The following is a 21,113-nucleotide window of genomic DNA, read 5'->3' on the forward strand; positions in this document are numbered from 1 at the left end:
TATGGAGTCTGCCAACTATTCTAGGAAAATCTGTGCTCCAGAAGGCAAATAGTGCTCCATCCCTCCAGAGTCTCGCCGTGTGGCTAAGGAGTACTGTACAGCCACATATGAGGTCTTTCCACATTCGGCAGAAATTGTGTGACAAATTTTGGTGCCATTTTTACACATTTCCCCGTGTGAAAATGTAAAGTCTGGAGGTAGAAGAAAACTTGTGTGGCAAAAATGTAATTATTTCTTTTTGACTGCTCAGTGGTATAACATTCTCTGACACACCTATGGTGCCAATATGATCACTGCCCCCTAGATGAGTTCATTAAGAGGTGTAGCTTGTAAAATGGGGTCACTTATTGGAGGGGCCTTCTGCTGTTCTGGCTCCTCAGGGGCTCTTCCAGTTGATCATGGCACCCTCAAGCTATAACAGTAAGCTCTGCAATATAATATGGTGCTGCTTCCATTCTAAGCTTTGCACTGTGCCTCAGAGGTTCCAGATTACATGTAGGGAATTGGCGCACTGAAGAAAAATTGTAACGCAAACTGAGATCCACTTTTTCCTATTAGCCCTTAGGAAAAAAAATAAAATTTGGGGCTAAAAAACAACATTTTAGTGATTAAAATTTTAATGATTCTTTCTTCACCACCCAATGGTATAAATTTCTGTGAGGCACATGTGATGTCAACATGCTCACTGCACCCCTAGATGAATTAATTTGTGGGTGTAGTTTGTAAAATGAGGTCATTTACGGGGGGAGGTTTCCGATGGTCTGGCACCTCAAGGACTCTGCCAATGTAACATTGCACCCTCAAACCATTCCTGCAAAATCTAAACAATAATATGGCGCTTCTTCCCTTCTGAGCTTTGCACTGTGCCTCATAAGTAGTTTCCGACCACATATTTGGTATCCGTGTACTCAGGAGAAATTAAACAAATTATACGGTCCATTTTCCTCCTGTTATACTTGTGAAAATGAAAAATTTGCGGCAAAACCAACATTTTTTGCTGGAAATTTTTTTTTCTCATTTTCACAGTTCAGCGTTATAAAGGAGGAGTTAAAGAGTAGAGATGAGCGAATTTGCTCGGGTTGATACACCTAGAAAAATCACCATTTTGGTGACAAGTGCTCTTTAATAGAGATGAGCAAATATGTTCGGGTCCCATCTTATTCGGCAAGCTATAGTGCTTGGCGAATAAGCTGCAGAGCGAACCCGGCTTCCTGGATTGCCCCGGCCGATTAGCTGATCGGCTCTGCAGCTGTATGTGTCGTGGCTGTGTGACAGTCACAGCACAACAAACAGGCTCTGCATGCATGTGCTGTGACACCACTGCGACAGATGCGGCTGGGGCGCTGAACAGCTTATCAGCTGGCGCAATCCAGGAAACCGGGTCCCTCTGCAGCTTATTCGCCAAGCGCTATAGCTTGCCGAATAAGATGGGACCCAAACATATTCGCTCATCTCTATTAAAGAGCACTTGTCACCAAAATGGTGATTTTCTAGGTGCATCAAATCGATAAGTCTATAAAACCATTCACATGGCAGGATTTTCCTCCCGTATTTAAAGGCAAAAAAAAAAAACTAGGAGTGAACATTAGACAGAGAACTACTATAGGTTGGAAAGGTGCATACCTCCTCCTCAATTTGGTATACAAATACCAGTGCAAAATACGGACTGAAGTACAGCTGGATGAGAATGTATGAATAGGGCAACACGTTGAAAGACTAAAGACATCAACGCAACTACTATAGCCGTATATAAATTTAAAAAAATGGTCAAGTAAGTTACATACATGCCGCAGTTGCATGTGACTGGCAATGAAATCTATGGCTAGTGAGTGGCATGTGAACAGAGAAAATGCAACACAATCTGACAGCACAGAAAATCTTTAGATGCGATGTCGCAAGCGACACCAATTTCTGTTTTGCTGTGTAGCTCTGGCCTAAAATGGCAACTGCTCATTACCATTCTCTAAGGCCTCCATCACGTCTGTGTAGTATCCATTTTTTTTTCCCACGGATGCCACATGTACCCATTATAACCTATGGTGCTAGTCACGTCTGTGTTTTTACGCGGTTCGTGTGTCAGTACAAAGCACAATCAGATATGCACTTTTTTCCCAGTAGCTCAGATGACAAGGGCCAATGCAAGTCTACGGGTCCATGAAAAATGGGGAAAGACAAGCAAAGAGATGATGTTCTGGTCCAAATATATAAACAAAAATGAAGTTTATTAAGTAAACAAATACACAACAGGTGTATAGGGAAGAAGGTGGCACATATCACAAAAAGTGCTGTAAAAAACTGGGGCGCACATACATGGGCATAGCTGCATATAACAAGTAGTGTGTAACATGTCTGACCTGATTAAATAGTATACATTACAGGCAAGAATAATGATGTCATGATTCAGAATAATGAAATAGTAAAGTCCATAGGAAGCAGTAAATATGCATATAGTTGTATGTAGACAGCCACCATATCCAAACAAACGTGAATAGAAAGACTATACTTATGTACAGGAGCATCAGGGATTCCAGGGAAGTGCGCACCCGCCCCAAAGCGCGTTTCGGTTCTGCCTCCGTCAGAGGGCGGTCCATGAAAAAGACATGCGGCACACGGAAGTGTGTAGTCCGTGTTAGACATTGCAAAGTGTAGGAAAAGATTTGAATATCGTAGTTACTTACCGATAACGGTATTTCTCTGAACCCATGACGGCACTAACGAGAGAGGGATCCGCCCTCAGGGACAGGAAACCCACAGGTTAAAAAGGCGGGACCTCTCCTCCACCTCAGTTGGTTTACAGAGCCTTGCAGGGAATTTCTGCTGTAACTTAATTGGTTATTTTTACACAACAAAATATAACTGTATAACTTATATAAGCTCCTCTATATATATATATATATATATATATACACTTTTTTTTTTTTTTTTTTGCACACCTCGTGACTTAATTTATAAGTAGTGTGGACACCCATACGTGAAGGGAGGGAATATACAGGTGCCGTCATGGGTTCAGAGAAATACCGTTATCGGTAAGTAACTACGATATTCTCTTACCCCATGACGGCACTAACGAGAGAATTTCAAAGAATGAAAATTTTAGGGTGGGACTACTGCCTCAAGAACTCTCCTACCAAAAGTTAAGTCTGAGGGAGAGGATAGATTAAGCTGATAGTGCTTGAAGAATGTAGAGGGGGAAGACCAAGTGGCTGCTCTACATATTTGATCTATTGATGCTCCACCACGTTCAGCCCAAGAGGTTGCCACCGACCTGGTTGAATGAGCCTTAATTGTGTCCGGAGCTTGTTCTCCGGAAGAGGTATATGACATCTTGATGGCATCTCTTACCCACCTCGCCAACGTGGCTTTCGATGCCTTGTGACCCTTATTTGGTCCCTGAAAGCAGACAAACAGAGCCCTCCCTTTCCTACACTCCCTTGTGGCTGATAGATAGTGTGTTAGACATCTCTTTACATCTAGAGTGTGTAGAGCCTCCTCTTTTTTGTTTTTTGGATTGGGGCAAAAAGATGGTAACGCTATCTCTTGAGATCTGTGGAATTTTGACGCCACTTTGGGAAGGTAAGAAGGGTCAGTTTTGAGGATTACTCTGTCATCTAATATTTGTGTTAGAGGTGGGTAGGCTGATAAGGCCTGCAGATCACTAATCCTGCGAGCTGAGGTTAGGGCCACCAATAAACAGGTTTTCCAAGATATTATTTTTAGTGAAGCCTGAGATAAAGGTTCGAACGGCGCTTTAGTTAGTGCTGAAAGGACTAAGTTCAGGTCCCAGGGAGGAGCGGTGAGATGTATAACTGGTCTGGACCTAGTAGATGCTCTAATAAATCTTTTTACCCAGTGATTCCCCGCCAAATCCTGGTTGTAAAGGGCACCCAATGCTGCAATCTGAACCTTCAGCGTGTTTGTTGCTAGGCCTTTCTCTAAACCTTTTTGAAGAAATTCTAAGATTTCCTGAATTGGCATCTGATTTGATAGGATAACTCCTGACGTGGAGAGGAACTTTTTCCAGACTTTGCCGTAGGCTCTGGTAGTTATAGGTTTTCTACTGGCCAGCAGGGTAGAAATTAAATTTGAAGAAAACCCCCTTTTTGTTAACAGTTCCCTTTCAAAAGCCAGGCCGTCATGTGCAAACTTTTTATTTGAGGGTGATTCACTGGCCCTTGATGCAGAAGGTCTGGGATATCTGGGAGTACCCATGGATCCGCTATGGACATTAGGCGTAGCCATGGGAACCATACTCTTTTCGGCCAGAACGGAGCTATCAGTATCACTTTGGCTCTGTCTTCCCTGATTTTCTTCAAGACTAAGGGAATTAGAGCTATCGGAGGAAACACATAAGCTAGATGGAATTTCCATGGAATTAACAACGCGTCTATGGCCACTGGACTCCCCCGAGGATCTATCGAGCAGAAGGCCTCCGTTTTCCGATTTTGATTGTTTGCAAATAGATCTATATCCGGGGCCCCCCAAAGATCCACTATGCGTTTGAATATACTTGTATTTAACTCCCATTCCCCCTGTTTTAATTGGGTTCTGCTTAGAAAATCTGCAGTTTGATTTTCTGACCCTTTTATGTGAAGGGCTGTCAGGGAGGACAAGTTGGCTTCTGCTTGTGACATGATGAAATTTGTCACTTTCATTAGGGATTGAGACCTCGTCCCTCCCTGATGGTTTAAATATGCTACTACCACCCTGTTGTCCGTCAGTACTCTCACGTGGTGGGAACGGAGGGAAGTTAAAAAATGATTGATGGCGTACTGAACTGCTAAAAGCTCCTTCATGTTTGAAGTAAGGTCTTTTTCTTCTACTGACCAAGGACCTTGGGCAATTTGCCTGTTTAGGTGGGCCCCCCACCCCCAAGGGCTTGCGTCTGTGGTCAGGATTATCGAGACCGGCCATACCCATGGAACCCCCCTCCTGAGATTGGACGGGTCTGTCCACCAAGCTAAGGAAGTTTTTGTCCGAGAGGATATTTTTAATTGCTTTTCTAAATTTCCTCCTGCGTGGGATACCGCCTCTAGTATTTCCCACTGGAGATCTCTCGAGTGGCTCTGAGCCCACTGTACCGCTGGGATACAGGATGTCATTGATCCCAGTATGGACATGGCTCTCCTTAGAGAGATCAGAGGAGAGATACTCAACTGATTCACTAGATGTATCATGTTGGATACTTTTTCTTCTGGCAGACGACACTCTTGCTTTGTTGAGTCTATTAATATCCCCAAGTACAACTGTACTTGAGATGGGATAAGCCTGGATTTTTCCAGGTTCAGAAACCATCCTAGATTCGATAGGGCTACCATCACTCTGTTTAGTTGCTGGCTGCAATGTAGAGAGGAACTGCCCATCACTAGGAGGTCGTCCAGATAAGGCACAATCAATATGTTTTGTTCCCTTATATGGGCCATTACTTCCGCCATTAATTTTGTGAATACTCTCGGGGCAATGGCTAGACCAAACGGAAGAGCCTTGTATTGGTAATGTTTCAGTTCCCCTTGTATCATTACTGCAACCCTGAGATATTTCCGGAAATCCGGATGGATTGGCACATGATAGTATGCGTCCTTTAAGTCTATAACAGTCATGAAACAAGACGGGATAAGGGATCTGACACATGATTTTATTGTCTCCATTTTGAATTTTTCTATTACCAGGTATCTGTTTAGTTGTTTCAAATTTATAATTACTCTGAAAGTTCCGTCCGGTTTTGTTCGAAGAAAGAGCGGAGAATAAAACCCCCTCGTCTCTTCCTGTTGTGGAACTTCCTGTAAGACTTTCTTCTCCAGAAGAGTGAGAACTTCTCTCTGGATGCTTAGCTGCTCGATCTCTGACTTTCTTCGTGGTGTGACCACAAACTGATTGTGTGGCATTGTGTGAAAGCTTAGTTTTAGGCCCGTCTTTATGATGTTTAGAGTCCAGGCACTTCCAGAAATTTTTTCCCAGGTTGGAAGAAAGTGGGTCAGTCTCCCTCCTACCTGGGGCACACCCTCATTGTGGCTGTTTTTTATTATCCGGCTTGTTGAACATGAAACCTCCTCTTTTGAATTTTCTGTCTTCCCACCCCTCCTTTTGATTTTTTGGGGGGCGTCTTTGTGTGAACCTCCTTCCTCGAAAGGGCCGCCTATAAGATTGATTTAGGAATCCCGGAAAGGCTTTCTTTTTATCAACCGCTTTTTCGAGGACATCGTCTAGGGTGGGACCGAACAAATATTCACCTTCACACGGAATGGAACACAACTTAGCTTTAGTTTGCAGGTCCCCCGGCCAGCACTTTAGCCATAATGCTCTCCTAGCCGCATTTGAGAAGGAAGCCGATCTTGCCGTCAGTCTAACTGAGTCTATTGAGGCATCTGCTAAATATGCAGCGGCCCCCCTCATCGCTGACACGGAGTCTAGTATAGACTCTCTCGGGGTTTTATCTTTTAATTGAGTCTCTAAATGATCCAGCCAGACCATTAGTGCTCTAGCTGTACACGTAGCAGCTATACCGGGTTTTAGCCCCCCGCTGGCGGCCTCCCAGGACCCTTTTAGGAAGACATCGGCCTTTTTATCCATAGGATCCTTGAGGGTCCCCATATCTTCAAAAGGCAGAGCGAACTTTTTAGAGGCTTTCGCGATGGCGACGTCTAATTTTGGCGCTTTTCCCCATGAGGCGCAGGCTGGGTCATCAAATGGGTATTTCCTTTTGGGTGTTAACAGTACTTTTTTGTCTGGTCTTTTCCACTCCTTTTTTATAAGGGCTTGAATTTTTTCATTTAATGGGAACACTCTGTACTTCTTTTGTTCCAGGCCACTAAACATAAGATCTTGTACAGATTTTTTGGAACGAGTGTCTGCCAGACCCATTGTCGCCCTAACCATTTTCACCAACGCATCCGTTTCATCTATTGGGAAACAGTTGCGACCGCTTTCTGAAGATGCGGAGGAGGATGATGAAGCTGTAGAGCTATCAGAATCCCCACTCGTACTATCTCCCTCGCTGGAGCTGTAATCTGGAGATTTTTCTTTATGTTTTCTTTTACGGTTTTTTACGCTTTTTAATGCGTCTGCTACTTGGGTTTTAATTAAATCTTTTAATTCAGATGTGAAACTTGGTGTCTCCTCATCAATGGTGTTCTTAATACATGGCGCACAGAGTTTTTTAACCCATGAATCCGGCAAATCTGCTGAACAAAGCGGGCATACTCTATGTTTACTTTTCCCCTGGCATTTCTTTCCCTAGGAAACAATAAACCCCTATTAGAATTTACACTTTCACGGAGGTCACTTACCCTCCTAATGTGAGGAAGATACCGGCTGTGGCTTTGAGGATGCCTCCTCCACTTGAACCACCGTCTCCCTCCTGGATCCACCAGAGCCTCTGCTACGCTGGGATCCTGAGCTGCTGCGCTGCGTGGGTTTTCTTGAGGAATGGCGCTCCTTCGGGTTCTTTGTCACAGGGGCCTGTGAAATTTCTTCCACCGACTGCTCTATTCCACTCATGGTGGTAATCTCTGAGCAGCGGTATACCCCTTCCTTCTGGATATATACTAATGGAGCGGCGCCAGGCAACTTCCGGTTTACCCAGAGGTGCCCTGCGCCGCCCCGGAAGTGACCCCCACGCCTGCGCAGTAAGTCGCCGAACCCCGCGCGCGCGCTCACTGTTTGCCGGCTCACAGGAGGGACGGAGCTTCCGCAGCCGCCGCTGCTCCCAGCGTTCTCCTGTCAGTGACCGGCGTCACCACCTCTTGTGTGCCTTATGGATCGGTGGAGAAAACCTCCAGGTAGCCACCGCTACCTATTGCCGATCATCCCTTTGAAAAGGAAGAGGCAGGCTTTCTCGGCATCCTCTTCACTGCCTCCCCTCTGCGCGCATCTACGAGGCCCGCCGACCCCGGATCGCGCCCTCAGGGAGGAATCCACCTGAGACCGTGGCAGGGCCCCCCGCTGCCTGAACTCGGCCTGATGGTCCCTGGACTCCTGGATGGTGAGTTGTGGGATCCCCGTCGGGGACAGGAAACCGAACTGAGGTGGAGGAGAGGTCCCGCCTTTTTAACCTGTGGGTTTCCTGTCCCTGAGGGCGGATCCCTCTCTCGTTAGTGCCGTCATGGGGTAAGAGAAATTTAATTTTTTAACCATACAAAAAAAACTAAAATTTATAAACTTTTTTTGGGGAGGAAAAGGTAGGACGAAATCATGTTTGAAGCGGCAGAGTGGCCTGTGTGACAAAAAAAAAATACCCAACAGTGACACCATTTTCAATGCCCCTCAAAGAGCTCAAAACCACATTCAAGAAGTTTATTAAGCCTTCAAGAGCTACACAGGAATTAATGCAATGCAGAAGGAAAGAATGAAAAATTTACTTTTTCACACAAAAATGTTTTAGCTCCAAATTTTGCATTTTCACACCCATAACAGGAGAAAAACGACCATCCAATTTGTTGTGCAATTCCTCCCCACCTACCCCTGAGTACATCGATACGCCACACGTAGCATAAAACTACTGTTTGGATGCAGACCAAGACTTGGGAGGGAAGGACCGCCATTTGACTAGAGTGCAAAATTGGCTGGAATAGATAGATGCCATGTCGTGTTTCCAGAGCCCTGATGTGGGGGGTTTCCACTGTTTAGGCACAAGTTACCTGATTTTGGAGGTTAAAGAGAACCTGTCAGCAGAATTTAGCCTTATAAACTAAAGGCAATGCCATGATGGCTGTGGTAATGATTAATCTGATACCTGATGTGAAGGGATCCGCTCAGTGGCTGATGAACTCTCACCTTGTGAAGATTCCATAAAGTGACGTCTCCTGTCCTTCGGGGAGGGAAGTGGGGGCAGGGTCTTCTTCTGGTTCTCGGCCCCACACCCACCAGTCTCCTCTGCTTTTTGTGCAGGTCATAAAAAATAAACATTTTACCGTATATCTTTTTTTATTTCTCTGCTGACCGAGCGGTATGGCATTTTTTTTTGCTAACCAGATAACAAGTTTTAGAGATGCAGTTTTTATTTACATTCATCTTTTGATTGTGCTTTATTCCACTTTTTGTTTGGTTGTTTTATCAAAAAGTATAATTTTTTACCACATGACAGTTTTATAGATTGCTTCTGGAGTGACCCAATATCAAATACATGTATTTTTTTTTTTTTTTTTTACACTTAGTCCCTCTACTGGACTTTAACTTTTATTAGTCAGATCGCTGGTATAATAAGCACTGCAATGCATTTATACCTGTCTGTCAGTGAGACACAATGTCAGAAAGCCTATTAGACCATGGTCTAACAGGCAGCACGCTGTAGCTGGCTTGAGCTGCCATGGCAATGATCGGCAGCCTGTGATGACTTTGTGGGCCTGCCGATTGAGTGGGAGAGGGAGTCCCATCCCTCTCCCAGTCCCCTAAATGCTGCAGTCACTATTGATCGCAGCATTTAGGAGGTTCGACAGCCTGGGGCAGTGCGGGCAGTGCTTTGGGTTGTGACAATCAGGGCTCAGTTATCACTTAAGCTGAGCTTCGGGCAGTGATGGTGTGGGCACAGCTCCTTTGCCCCACATGATCATCATGACGTTCCCATATGGCAAAGGTAAGGAACCCCTTTCCGAGTTTGCCGTATACGTACATCAAAGGTTGTGAAGGGGTTAAAGGGCATCTCTCAGAACAAACTGAATACATTATGTGGACTTGTAAAAAGGGGAGAAAAAAATATTACATAGTAAAAAATAAGTACAAAACCCCTTACAGTTCTAATCACTGTTTCAGTTATGCAGATACTAAAGTTTAATCAGATACACTAGTTAGGGTGCACCCACTGGCGTCCCTTACCACCTCCCTCACTGGTGATTGACAGTTCGGCCTTGCCTGTAGTAATCACCGTTACCAGAGAAAGCGCAGATAAGCCAGCGCTGTCACTCACCAGTGAAGCAGGTGCAGCTCGAAAAACCCAAGGGTGGAACGATGTACTGAGCATCTTGGCCACACCAAGGGTGAATTGGGCACCAAAATTAGTTTGCTTATACATCAGTTTCTGCAAAATGGAGGCAGCAATTTACATCAAAGGCTGTGATTTTCACAGGTGCCATGGACAGGCGTACTTTACACTATTGATTTGGGATGGCAGAGTCCCTTTAAAACAGACTTGTCCGCAGAGAGGACAAAAAATAATTCAGCCCAGAACACTATAGATTTATGTGTGGCAAAGGAGTTGAATGATTTATGGAAAGATTTTTAGAAAAATTAAAATGTCAATATCATATACTAAACTAATGTGCATGCTGACAAGAAAGTGGGAGGATTTATGAGGACAAGTGTGAGAGCTTAGAAATAAGAGAGTTGTGCAACTGGAAATTACATGACACAATGACATACATAAAATAAAGAGCACAATGCCAACACAGTGGAGGGAGGTAAAAAGAGAAGTAAAAGTGCTTGGGACATCTCACTGAATTTTAGGGGTTTAGAATGATACAGTGCTTTTTGTGCTACAGAGAACCAGCAGCATGTAACACACCCGCAGGGTTCACATGTGCTGGCACAGAAGCGGGTCGTGTCCGGGCAATGGACATCATGCAGTTTACACAGTAGGAGGGAGAGTGGGAGCCGCCCTGGGACATTGGCTACTTCTAAACTGCACTAAAAAGACGCACAAGAAAATATAGAAACTGCACCGCATGTGTCAAAGATTGTAATGCCACCCAGTAGGGTCTGGTGATGTCAGAGATAGATAGATAGACATCCATAATATAACGCTGGGAGCGTCACTCTGTCAGAAGCCTTTATAGACTGCGCAAGCGCCGGCGCAGTCTGGCCCCCACAGAGTGACGCTCCCAGGAGATCGCGGTATGCGTAAACACTGAACGCACACCGCAATCTCGACCGGAGAGTCAGGGACCGCCAGGAGGGTAAGTATATTCACCTGTCCCCAGTTCCAGCGCTGCGTGCGGCTCCGTCTCCCGGGTCCTCTGCTGTGACGTTCCCAGTTCAGAGGGCGCGATGACGCGCTTAATGCGCGCCGGCGCCGCCCTCTGACTGAACAGTCACAGCCAGAGGAGCCGGAAGATGGCGGCGCGCAGCGCTGGAATGGGACAGACAGGCGAGTATAGCAAGTGCTGGGGGCCTGAGCTAGCGGTGACTCCGGCACCTGACCCCCCACAGCACGCCGGTGTCCCCGCCTGCTCAGGCCCCCCAGCACTCGGCACCCAGCGACGATAGGTGAGTATGGTTTTTTTTTTAATATATGGCAGCATAGGGGGCATATATAATGGAGCATCTTATGGGGGGCATATAATACAATGGTAGCGCAGGATGGGAGCAGAACATGACAGAACGGGGGCGCAGGATGGCAGCAGCACATGACAGAACGGGCGCAGGATGGCAGCAGCACATGACAGAACGGGCGCAGGATGGGAGCAGCACATGACAGAACGGGGGCGCAGGATGGCAGCAGCACATGACAGAACGGGGGCGCAGGATGGCAGCAGCACATGACAGAACGGGGGCGCAGGATGGCAGCAGCACATGACAGAACGGGGGCGCAGGATGGCAGCACCACATGACAGAACGGGGGCGCAGGATGGGAGCAGCGCAGGATGGGAGCAGCAAATGACAGAATGGAGGCGCAGGATGGGTGCAGCACATGACAGAACGGGGGAGCAGGATGGCAGCAGCACATGACAGAACGGGGGCGCAGGATGGCAGCAGCACATGACAGAACGGGCGCAGGATGGCAGCAGCACATGACAGAACAGGGGCGCAGGATGGGAGCAGCACATGACAGAACAGGGGCGCAGGATGGGAGCAGCACATGACAGAACAGGGGCGCAGGATGGGAGCAGCACATGACAGAACAGGGGCGCAGGATGGGAGCAGCACATGACAGAACAGGGGCGCAGGATGGGAGCAGCACATGACAGAACAGGGGCGCAGGATGGGAGCAGCACATGAAAGAACGGGGGCACAGGATGGGAGCAGCACATGACAGAACGGGGGCGCAGGATGGGAACAGCACATGACAGAACGGGCGCAGGATGGCAGCAGCACATGACAGAACGGGCGCAGGATGGGAGCAGCACATGACAGAACAGGGGCGCAGGATGGGAGCAGCACATGACAGAACGGGTGCACAGGATGGGAGCAGCACATGACAGAACGGGCGCAGGATGGGAGCAGCACATGACAGAACAGGGGCGCAGGATGGGAGCAGCACATGACAGAACGGGTGCACAGGATGGGAGCAGCACATGACAGAACGGGCGCAGGATGGGAGCAGCACATGACAGAACAGGGGCGCAGGATGGGAGCAGCACATGACAGAACGGGTGCACAGGATGGGAGCAGCACATGACAGAACGGGGGCACAGGATGGGAGCAGCACATGACAGGATGGGAGCAGCAAATGACAGAATGGAGGCGCAGGATGGGTGCAACACATGTCACAATGGGGGCGCAGGATGGAAGCAGCACATGACAGAATGGGGGCGCAGGATGGGTGCAACACATGACAGAATGGGGGCGCAAGATGGGTGCAACACATGGCAGGATGGGGGCGCAAGATGGGTGCAGCACATGACAGGATGGGGACGCAGGATGGAGCAGCACATGTCAGAATGGGGGTGCAGGATGGGAGCAGCCATTGCTAGAATGGGGGTGCAGCATGGGAGCAGCACATGTCAGGATGGGGACGCAGGATGGAGCAGCTCATGACAGGATGGGGACGCAGGATGGAGCAGCACATACCAGGATGGAGACCATATACCAATATAAATGCTCGCCACCCGGGCGTAGAACGGGTTCAATAGCTAGTCTATAATATAACGCTGGGAGCGTCACTTTGTCCGAAGCCTTTATAGACTGCACAAGCGCCGTCGCAGTCTGGACCCCACAGAGTGACGCTCCCAGAAGATCGTGGTATGCGTAAACATTGAACGCACACCGCGATCTCCAACGGAGAAGCAGGGACCGCCAGGAGGGTGAGCATATTCACCTGTCCCCCGTTCCACCGCTGCGTGCGGCTCCGTCTCCTCTGCCTGTGACGTTCAGTTCAGAGGGCGCGATGACGCGCTTAATGCGCGCCGCCCTCTGACTGACCAGTCACAGCCAGAGGAGTAGGAAGATGGCGGCGCGCAGCGGTGGAACGGGGCCAGGTGAATATAGCAAGTGCTGGGGGGCCTGAGCTAGCGGCGACTCAGGCACCTGACCCCCACAGCGCGCCGGTGTCCCCGCCTGCTCAGGCCCCCCAGCACTCGGCGCCCAGCGACGATAGGTGAGTATGGTATTTTTATATATATATATATATATATATATATATATATTGCAGCAGCACATGGGGCATATACAATGGAGCATCTTATGGGGGCCATAAACCATAATGGAGCAGTGTACGGGGGCAAATACCATGGAGCATCTTATGGGGGCCATAAACCTTTATGGAGCAGTGTACGGGGGCATATACCATGGAGTATCTTATGGGGGCCATAAACCTTTATGGAACAGCGTACGGGGCATACACTATGGAGCATCTTATGGGGCCATCAACCATAATGGAGAAGTGTATGAGGGCATATACCATGGAGCATCCTATGGGGGCCATCAACCTTTATGGAGCAGTGTACGGGGCATATACTATGGAGCATCTTATGGGGGCCATAAACCATAATGGAGCAGTGTACGAGGGCATATACTATGGAGCATCTTATGGAGGCCATCAACCTTTATGGAACAGCGTACGGGGCATACACTATGGAGCATCTTATGGGGGCCATAAACCTTTATGGAGCAGCGTATGGGGCATATGGATAGGAGCAGCAAATTAAAGAACGGTGGCGCAGGATGGGAGCAGCACATGACAATAGGGCAGCACATGACAGAACGAGGGCGCAGGATGGCAGCAGCACATGACAGAACGGGGGCACAGGATGGCAGCAGCACATGACAGAACGGGGGCGCAGGATGGCAGCAGCACATGACAGAACGGAGGCGCAGGATGGAAGCAGCACATGACAGAACGGGGGCGCATGATGGCAGCAGCACATGACAGAACGGGGGCGCATGATGGCAGCAGCACATGACAGAACGGGGGCGCAGGATGGCAGCAGCACATGACAGAACGGGGGCGCAGGATGGCAGCAGCACATGACAGAACGGGGGTGCAGGATGGAAGCAGCACATGACAGAACGAGGGCGCAGGATGGGAGCAGCGCAGGATGGGAGCAGCAAATGACAGAATGGAGGCGCAGGATGGGTGCAGCACATGTCAGAATGGAGGCGCAGGATGGGTGCAGGACATGACATGATGGGGACGCAGGATGGGAGCAGCACATGACATGATGGGGACGCAGGATGGGTGCAGCACATGACAGGATGGGGACGCAGGATGGAGCAGCACATACCAGGATGGAGACAATATACCAATATAAATGCTCGTCACCCGGGCGTAGAACGGGTTCAATAGCTAGTACACATATATACATACTGGGTTGTCAGAATCTGAGATAATGCGGGTAGTTCATCCTCTGTCCCAGTAATAATGCATACGCAACTGTTAAATACCATTAATGCTCCCTCCTAACAAATAATGTCAGTGGGCCCCGAGTGCCCCCCTAAAGTATAAATGTCACGTTTCACCATCCCTTACCAAAAAAAGAAGTTTTCACTCACCAAATGCAAGAGACTGAGTGCACCTTTTCCTTTTGCACATGCAGCACAGAGTAGGGACATCACTGACACAGGACGTGGATGTTTTGTAGGCAGTCGGCATACAACAGCCTGCAGCATGGAGCGAGGCAGAGAACCTATGGCACACTGCTCCACCACAGGATCCCTCAAGTTCACATACTCAGTATTTTACCTCAGTATTTATAAGCCAAAACCAGGAGTGGGTGATAAATCCAGAAGTGGTGACGTGTTTCTATTATACTGTTGCTCTGGTTGGAAGCCAAAACCAGGAATGGAACAAATACTGAAGAAAAGTCACTGCTGTCTGAATGAACCCTTAGCCAAAATCCAGAAGTGGTGACGTGTCTATTATACTTTTCTTTCGATTGTTCCTTTCCCGGTTTTGGCTTACACATACTGAACATGTCCTTAAGGTACCGTCACACTCAGCGACGCTGCAGCGATATAGACAACGAGCCGATCGCTGGAGCGTCGCTGTTTAGGTTGCTGTAGAGACGTCAAACACAGCAACTCCAGAACGATGCAGGAGCGATCCAGTGACGTAACGGCGACTCACTTATCGTTGTAGCTGGTTGTTAGCTCCATGTAAAACATTGCTGGCATCGTTGCTTTTGCTGTCAAACATGACGATACACGCCGACCTGACGACCAAATAAAGTTCCGGACTTCTAGCTCCGACCAGCTATATAACAGCGAGATCCAGATCGCTGCTGCGTGTCAAACACAACGAGATCGCTATCCAGGACGCTGCAACGTCACGGATCGTTGTCGTTCTCGTTGCAAAGTTGCACAGTGTGAAGGTACCTTTAGGGTCATGTTTATATGGATACAGTTCAGGTGGTGCCCACCAGGAGATCTGGTACTCAGCCAAAAGTCTAGGGCTTTTTCGCTGCCCCAGATACAATATAACTACCGTACTTTTTTTTCCTTATGAAATTTCACACCCTTAAGAGTTTTGGCAACGACCCATATCTACCCCCGTCCCTACGCTACCTCGCTGCACACACATATTACACAGTAATACAATAGACACCGGGTTCCCCCATTGCTCTGGTGGTCACCTCTGGCCTTTGTGCACTTTGCTGCAGTGATGAAGTTACATACACATTAACATCCCCCCCACAGGTCAGTGCCCGGGCAGCCGTCACGTTATGTACTGACATCTCTGCAGCAAAAGCAAACAGACCCTGATTGGCTGAGATACAAAAAATATATATATATTTTATTATTATTTTTTTTTTAATAAACCATTTTACATCCTTGACAACCCCTTTAGGGTATGTGCACACATATTCTTGTCCACTGCAGATTTTTCCGCAGCGGATTTGATAAATCTGCAGGGCAAAAACGCTGCGTTTTTGCTGCAGATTTAGGCTATGTGCACACCTTGCGGATTAGGCTTAGGAATTTCTGGTGCGGATTTGTTGCGTTTTTTCTGTGGTTTTCTTGCGGATTTGCTGCGTTTTTTACCCCTGCGGTTTTCTATAATGGAATGGGTACAAAAACGCTGCAGATTCACAAAAAAGAAGTGACATGCTACTTCTTTTAAACCGCAGCGTTTCCGCAGCAGATTTTCCGCAAAGTGTGCACAGCATTTTTTTTTTCTCATTGATTTACATTGTACTGTAAATCAATGGCGTATCTGCAGCGTTTCTGCACATCAAAAAACGCTGCGGATCTGCAGAGAATCCGCAACATGTGCACATACCCTTATTGTGGATTTACCGCGGTTTTCACTGTGGTTTTACAACTGCGGTTTTCCATAGGAGCAGCTGTAAAACCGCTGTGGAAACCGCAGAAAGACGTGACATGCTGCGGTATGTAAACCGCTGCGTTTCCGCGCGTTTTTTTCTGCAGCATGTGCACAGCGTTTTCTGGTTACCATAGGTTTACATTGTAATGTAAACTCATGGGGAACTGCTGCGGAGCGGCAGCTACAGATCCACAGCGTTTTCTGCATCGTGTGCACATAGCCTTAAACACATCAATGCTACATTTAGCTCTGCTCCTTTGTATGAAAATACAGAGATCAGTGATCGCAGCGGTGAGACGACAGCTCGGAGCAGACGTGGACCACAAACACCCTACGGCTAGTGAACCACAGATGTAACACACGTACAGGGGCACACATTAGCTTTGTTTGGCTAGATTAAGTTTTTGGATTCTTCCCATAAAATTTATAAGAAAATTACTATTAATGTAAAATGAGAGGAAATAAATGGGAGAAACCTCCACAATGCGACACTATAGGCTGCAACCTGTGCCAGAAACCAAACCACAGCTTCCATGTGACTATATGGTTGTATGCAGCATACAGCATGTGAAGCACAGAGCCATATATGTACTTAGAGGGAGTGCTCAGCTCACACAGCTTTCCCACCTGACAGTGAGGGCACGTGAATATACCACTTTGTGCACAGAGCAGACGGAAGCTGGCATTGCTGCAGGTAGGGGTCTGCAGATATGGGGGCGGCACCGCTGCCGCGCTCCCTGCACACAGGACACGGACATACTCACTCAGCTCAGACACTCAGCTCCTGTCCTGACTAAGCCTGACACATACACACAGCACTTCCGGGATCCGGCCCCGCCCCCTGCCGGCTACACACAGAACTGCGCGCCATTGTGGCCCCGCCCCCTGGCGCCTACAGTACACTCAGACCCGCGCGTCATTGTGGCCCCGCCCCCTGGCGCCTACAGTACACTCAGACCCGCGCGTGACGTCATTGTGGCCCCGCCCCCGCTGGCTCGCGGATGTGGCCCGTCTGCGCTCACGGATGTAGCGTTTGTCCCGCCCTTAGAATGGCCGTAAAGCGCGGATAGTGCGGGTGTGGAGGGCGGAACGTGCTGTCCCCGCCGTCACCTCAGCGCATGCTGTGCAGGACAGACCGGCATGGCAGGATTTACTTACAAAACCAGTTTCTCCCCTTGTTGTCTCTAGTCTCTGTTCATGACAGGAGCGTGCATTTATCCGCGACGTGAGCAGGCAAGGGGCGGATTTAGCAAGACTGTTTAACCCCATATATACGGGGATAGTTTTCTATTTTATTATTTCTTCTTTTTCCAAGAGTCTGAAGTTTTTCTTCACTCTACACAGCTGTATGAGGCTTGTTTTGTTTTTTCCGGATAACAAATTGTCATTTCAGAATGAGACCATTTATATATAGTGCAGTGCTAACCACTGAGCCACCATGCTGCCCTATAGTGCAATGCTAACCACTGAGCCACCATGCTGCCCTATAGTGCAATGCTAACCACTGAGCCACCATGCTGCCCTATAGTGCAATGCTAACCACTGAGCCACCATGCTGCTCTATAGTGCAATGCTAACCACTGAGCCACCATGCTGCTCTATAGTGCAATGCTAACCACTGAGCCACCATGCTGCCCTATAGTGCAATGCTAACCACTGAGCCACCATGCTGCTCTATAGTGCAATGCTAACCACTGAGCCACCCATTCTGCCCTATAGTGCAATGCTAACCACTGAGCCACCATGCTGCCCTATAGTGCAATGCTAACCACTGAGCCACCATGCTGCCCTATAGTGCAATGCTAACCACTGAGCCACCATGCTGCCCTATAGTGCAATGCTAACCACTGAGCCACCATGCTGCCCTATAGTGCAATGCTAACCACTGAGCCACCATGCTGCCCTATAGTGCAGTGCTAACCACTGAGCCACCCATTCTGCCCTATAGTGCAATGCTAACCACTGAGCCACCATGCTGCCCTATAGTGCAATGCTAACCACTGAGCCACCATGCTTCCCTAAAGTGCAATGCTAACCACTGAGCCACCATGCTGCCCTATAGTGCAATGCTAACCACTGAGCCACCATGCTGCCCTATTGTGCAATGCTAACCACTGAGCCACCATGCTGCCCTATTGTGCAATGCTAACCACTGAGCCACCATGCTGCCCTATAGTGCAATGCTAACCACTGAGCCACCATGCTGCTCTATAGTGCAATGCTAACCACTGAGCCACCATGCTGCTCTATAGTGCAATGCTAACCACTGAGCCACCATGCTGCCCTATAGTGCAGTGCTAACCACTGAGCCACCATGCTGCCCTATAGTGCACTGCTAACCACTGAGCCACCCATTCTGTCCTATAGTGCAATGCTAACCACTGAGCCACCATGCTGCCCTATAGTGCAATGCTAACCACTGAGCCACCATTCTGCCCTATAGTGCAGTGCTAACCACTGAGCCACCATGCTGCCCTATAGTGCAATGCTAACCACTGAGCCACCATGCTGCTCTATAGTGCAGTGCTAACCACTGAGCCACCCATTCTGCCCTATAGTGCAATGCTAACCACTGAGCCACCATGCTGCCCTATAGTGCAATGCTAACCACTGAGCCACCATGCTGCCCTAAAGTGCAATGCTAACCACTGAGCCACCATGCTGCCCTATAGTGCAATGCTAACCAATGAGCCACCATGCTGCCCTATAGTGCAATCCTAACCACTGAGCCACCATGCTGCCCTATAGTGCAATGCTAACCACTGAGCCACCATGCTGCTCTATAGTGCAATGCTAACCACTGAGCCACCATGCTGCCCTATAGTGCAATGCTAACCACTGAGCCACCATGCTGCCCTATAGTGCAATGCTAACCACTGAGCCACCATGCTGCCCTATAGTGCAATGCTAACCACTGAGCCACCATGCTGCTCTATAGTGCAATGCTAACCACTGAGCCACCATGCTGCCCTATAGTGCAATGCTAACCACTGAGCCACCATGCTGCCCTATAGTGCAATGCTAACCACTGAGCCACCATGCTGCCCTATAGTGCAATGCTAACCACTGAGCCACCATGCTGCCCTATAGTGAAATGCTAACCACTGAGCCACCATGCTTCTCTATAGTGCAATGCTAACCACTGAGCCACCATGCTGCCCTATAGTGCAATGCTAACCACTGAGCCACCCATTCTGCCCTATAGTGCAATGCTAACCACTGAGCCACCATGCTGCCCTATAGTGCAATGCTAACCACTGAGCCACCATGCTGCTCTATAGTGCAATGCTAACCACTGAGCCACCATGCTGCCCTATAGTGCAATGCTAACCACTGAGCCACCATGCTGCCCTATAGTGCAATGCTAACCACTGAGCCACCCATTCTGCCCTATAGTGCAATGCTAACCACTGAGCCACCATGCTGCCCTATAGTGCAATGCTAACCACTGAGCCACCATGCTGCCCTATAGTGCAATGCTAACCACTGAGCCACCATGCTGCCCTATAGTGCAATGCTAACCACTGAGCCACCATGCTGCCCTATAGTGCAGTGCTAACCACTGAGCCACCCATTCTGCCCTATAGTGCAATGCTAACCACTGAGCCACCATGCTGCCCTATAGTGCAATGCTAACCACTGAGCCACCCATTCTGCCCTATATGTTGAGTGCTAACCACTGAGCCACCCATTCTGCCCTATATGTTGAGTGCTAGCCACTGAACCACCATTCTGCCCTATATGTTGAGTGCTAACCACTGAGCCACCATGCCACCCAATATACAGCTCTGGCAAAAGTTAAGAGACCACTGCAAACTTTTCAGTCTGATTTTTCTCTTTATAGGTATATTTTTGAGTAAAATGTAAATTGTTCTTTTATTCTATAAACTACTGACAACAACATGTCTCCGAATTTCCAAGCAATAAATTTTGTATTTTCTGAAAATGAGAAATGGTCAAAATAACAAAAAAAGAATTGCTTGCAGACCTCAAATAATGCAAAAAAAAACAAGTTTATAATCGTTTAGAAACAGCAATACTAATGTTTTAACTCAGGAAGAGTTGAGAAATCAATATTTTGTGGAATAACCAGGATTGTTCATCACAGCTTTCATGCGTCTTGGCATGTTTTCCACCAGTCTTTCACACTGCTTCTGGGTGACCTTATGCCACTCCTGGTACAAAAATGTAAGCAGTTCTTTGATAGCTTGTGACTATCCATCTTCACTAACTAGCATAGCCAGTTCCTATATAAAACTTAACCTTTAATCTATATAATATTTAAAAGACAAATGGCAACCAAACATAATAAAGTGCTCATAAATACCAGTGCACGTAATAAAATGGTACAGTCTCACCCAGCTTGTTGATTCCTGATTTCCAAGATTGAACCTGGCTTGGTGGGACCGAGATAAAGAGAAAAAAAGGGGGGGGGGGAGAATTCTCAGGGGTCTGACTTCCCTGTCGTGCCCTCTGCAAGGAGACTCCCGTCCTAACAAGGGCAGTACCCAAGTATAAATCTACTCTATGGATAGATATAGCCTCCCTGGGTAATGTGTACTATCTTCCCAACGCGTTTCCTCCCCTGTTCAAGGGGTTCGTCCGGGGAAGTATTCCAGGTTCATAAAGGTCTCCTGCAGTGGCAGGTCAGACCTCCCTGTGTGGTAAGTGCCTCTATGTGAGGGTACACGATCTCTCACATAAC

The 21,113-nt window shown here is 48.1% G+C and overlaps 1 protein-coding gene across 2 annotated transcripts in view; it reads right to left on the minus strand.

The window, feature by feature from the left end:
- Positions 1 to 17,241, minus strand: part of SLC35A3 (solute carrier family 35 member A3) — a 95,591-nt gene extending 78,350 nt beyond the window's left edge. The window contains exon 1 of one of the 2 annotated variants that reach the window (XM_069737421.1): positions 17,173 to 17,241. Coding sequence is in view for 1 of the 2 variants with exons in the window: in XM_069737419.1 (XP_069593520.1) it covers positions 14,638 to 14,754 (117 nt within the window). In the remaining variant the exon portion in view is untranslated. Of the gene's footprint in view, positions 1 to 14,637; positions 14,818 to 17,172 lie in introns of those variants that run through there. The other variant, XM_069737419.1, reaches the window with a different exon arrangement.
- Positions 17,242 to 21,113: the final 3,872 nt, after the last annotated feature.

The sequence above is a fragment of the Ranitomeya imitator genome, chromosome 8 (genome assembly GCF_032444005.1).
Source record: "Ranitomeya imitator isolate aRanImi1 chromosome 8, aRanImi1.pri, whole genome shotgun sequence".
NCBI lineage: Eukaryota > Metazoa > Chordata > Amphibia > Anura > Dendrobatidae > Ranitomeya > Ranitomeya imitator.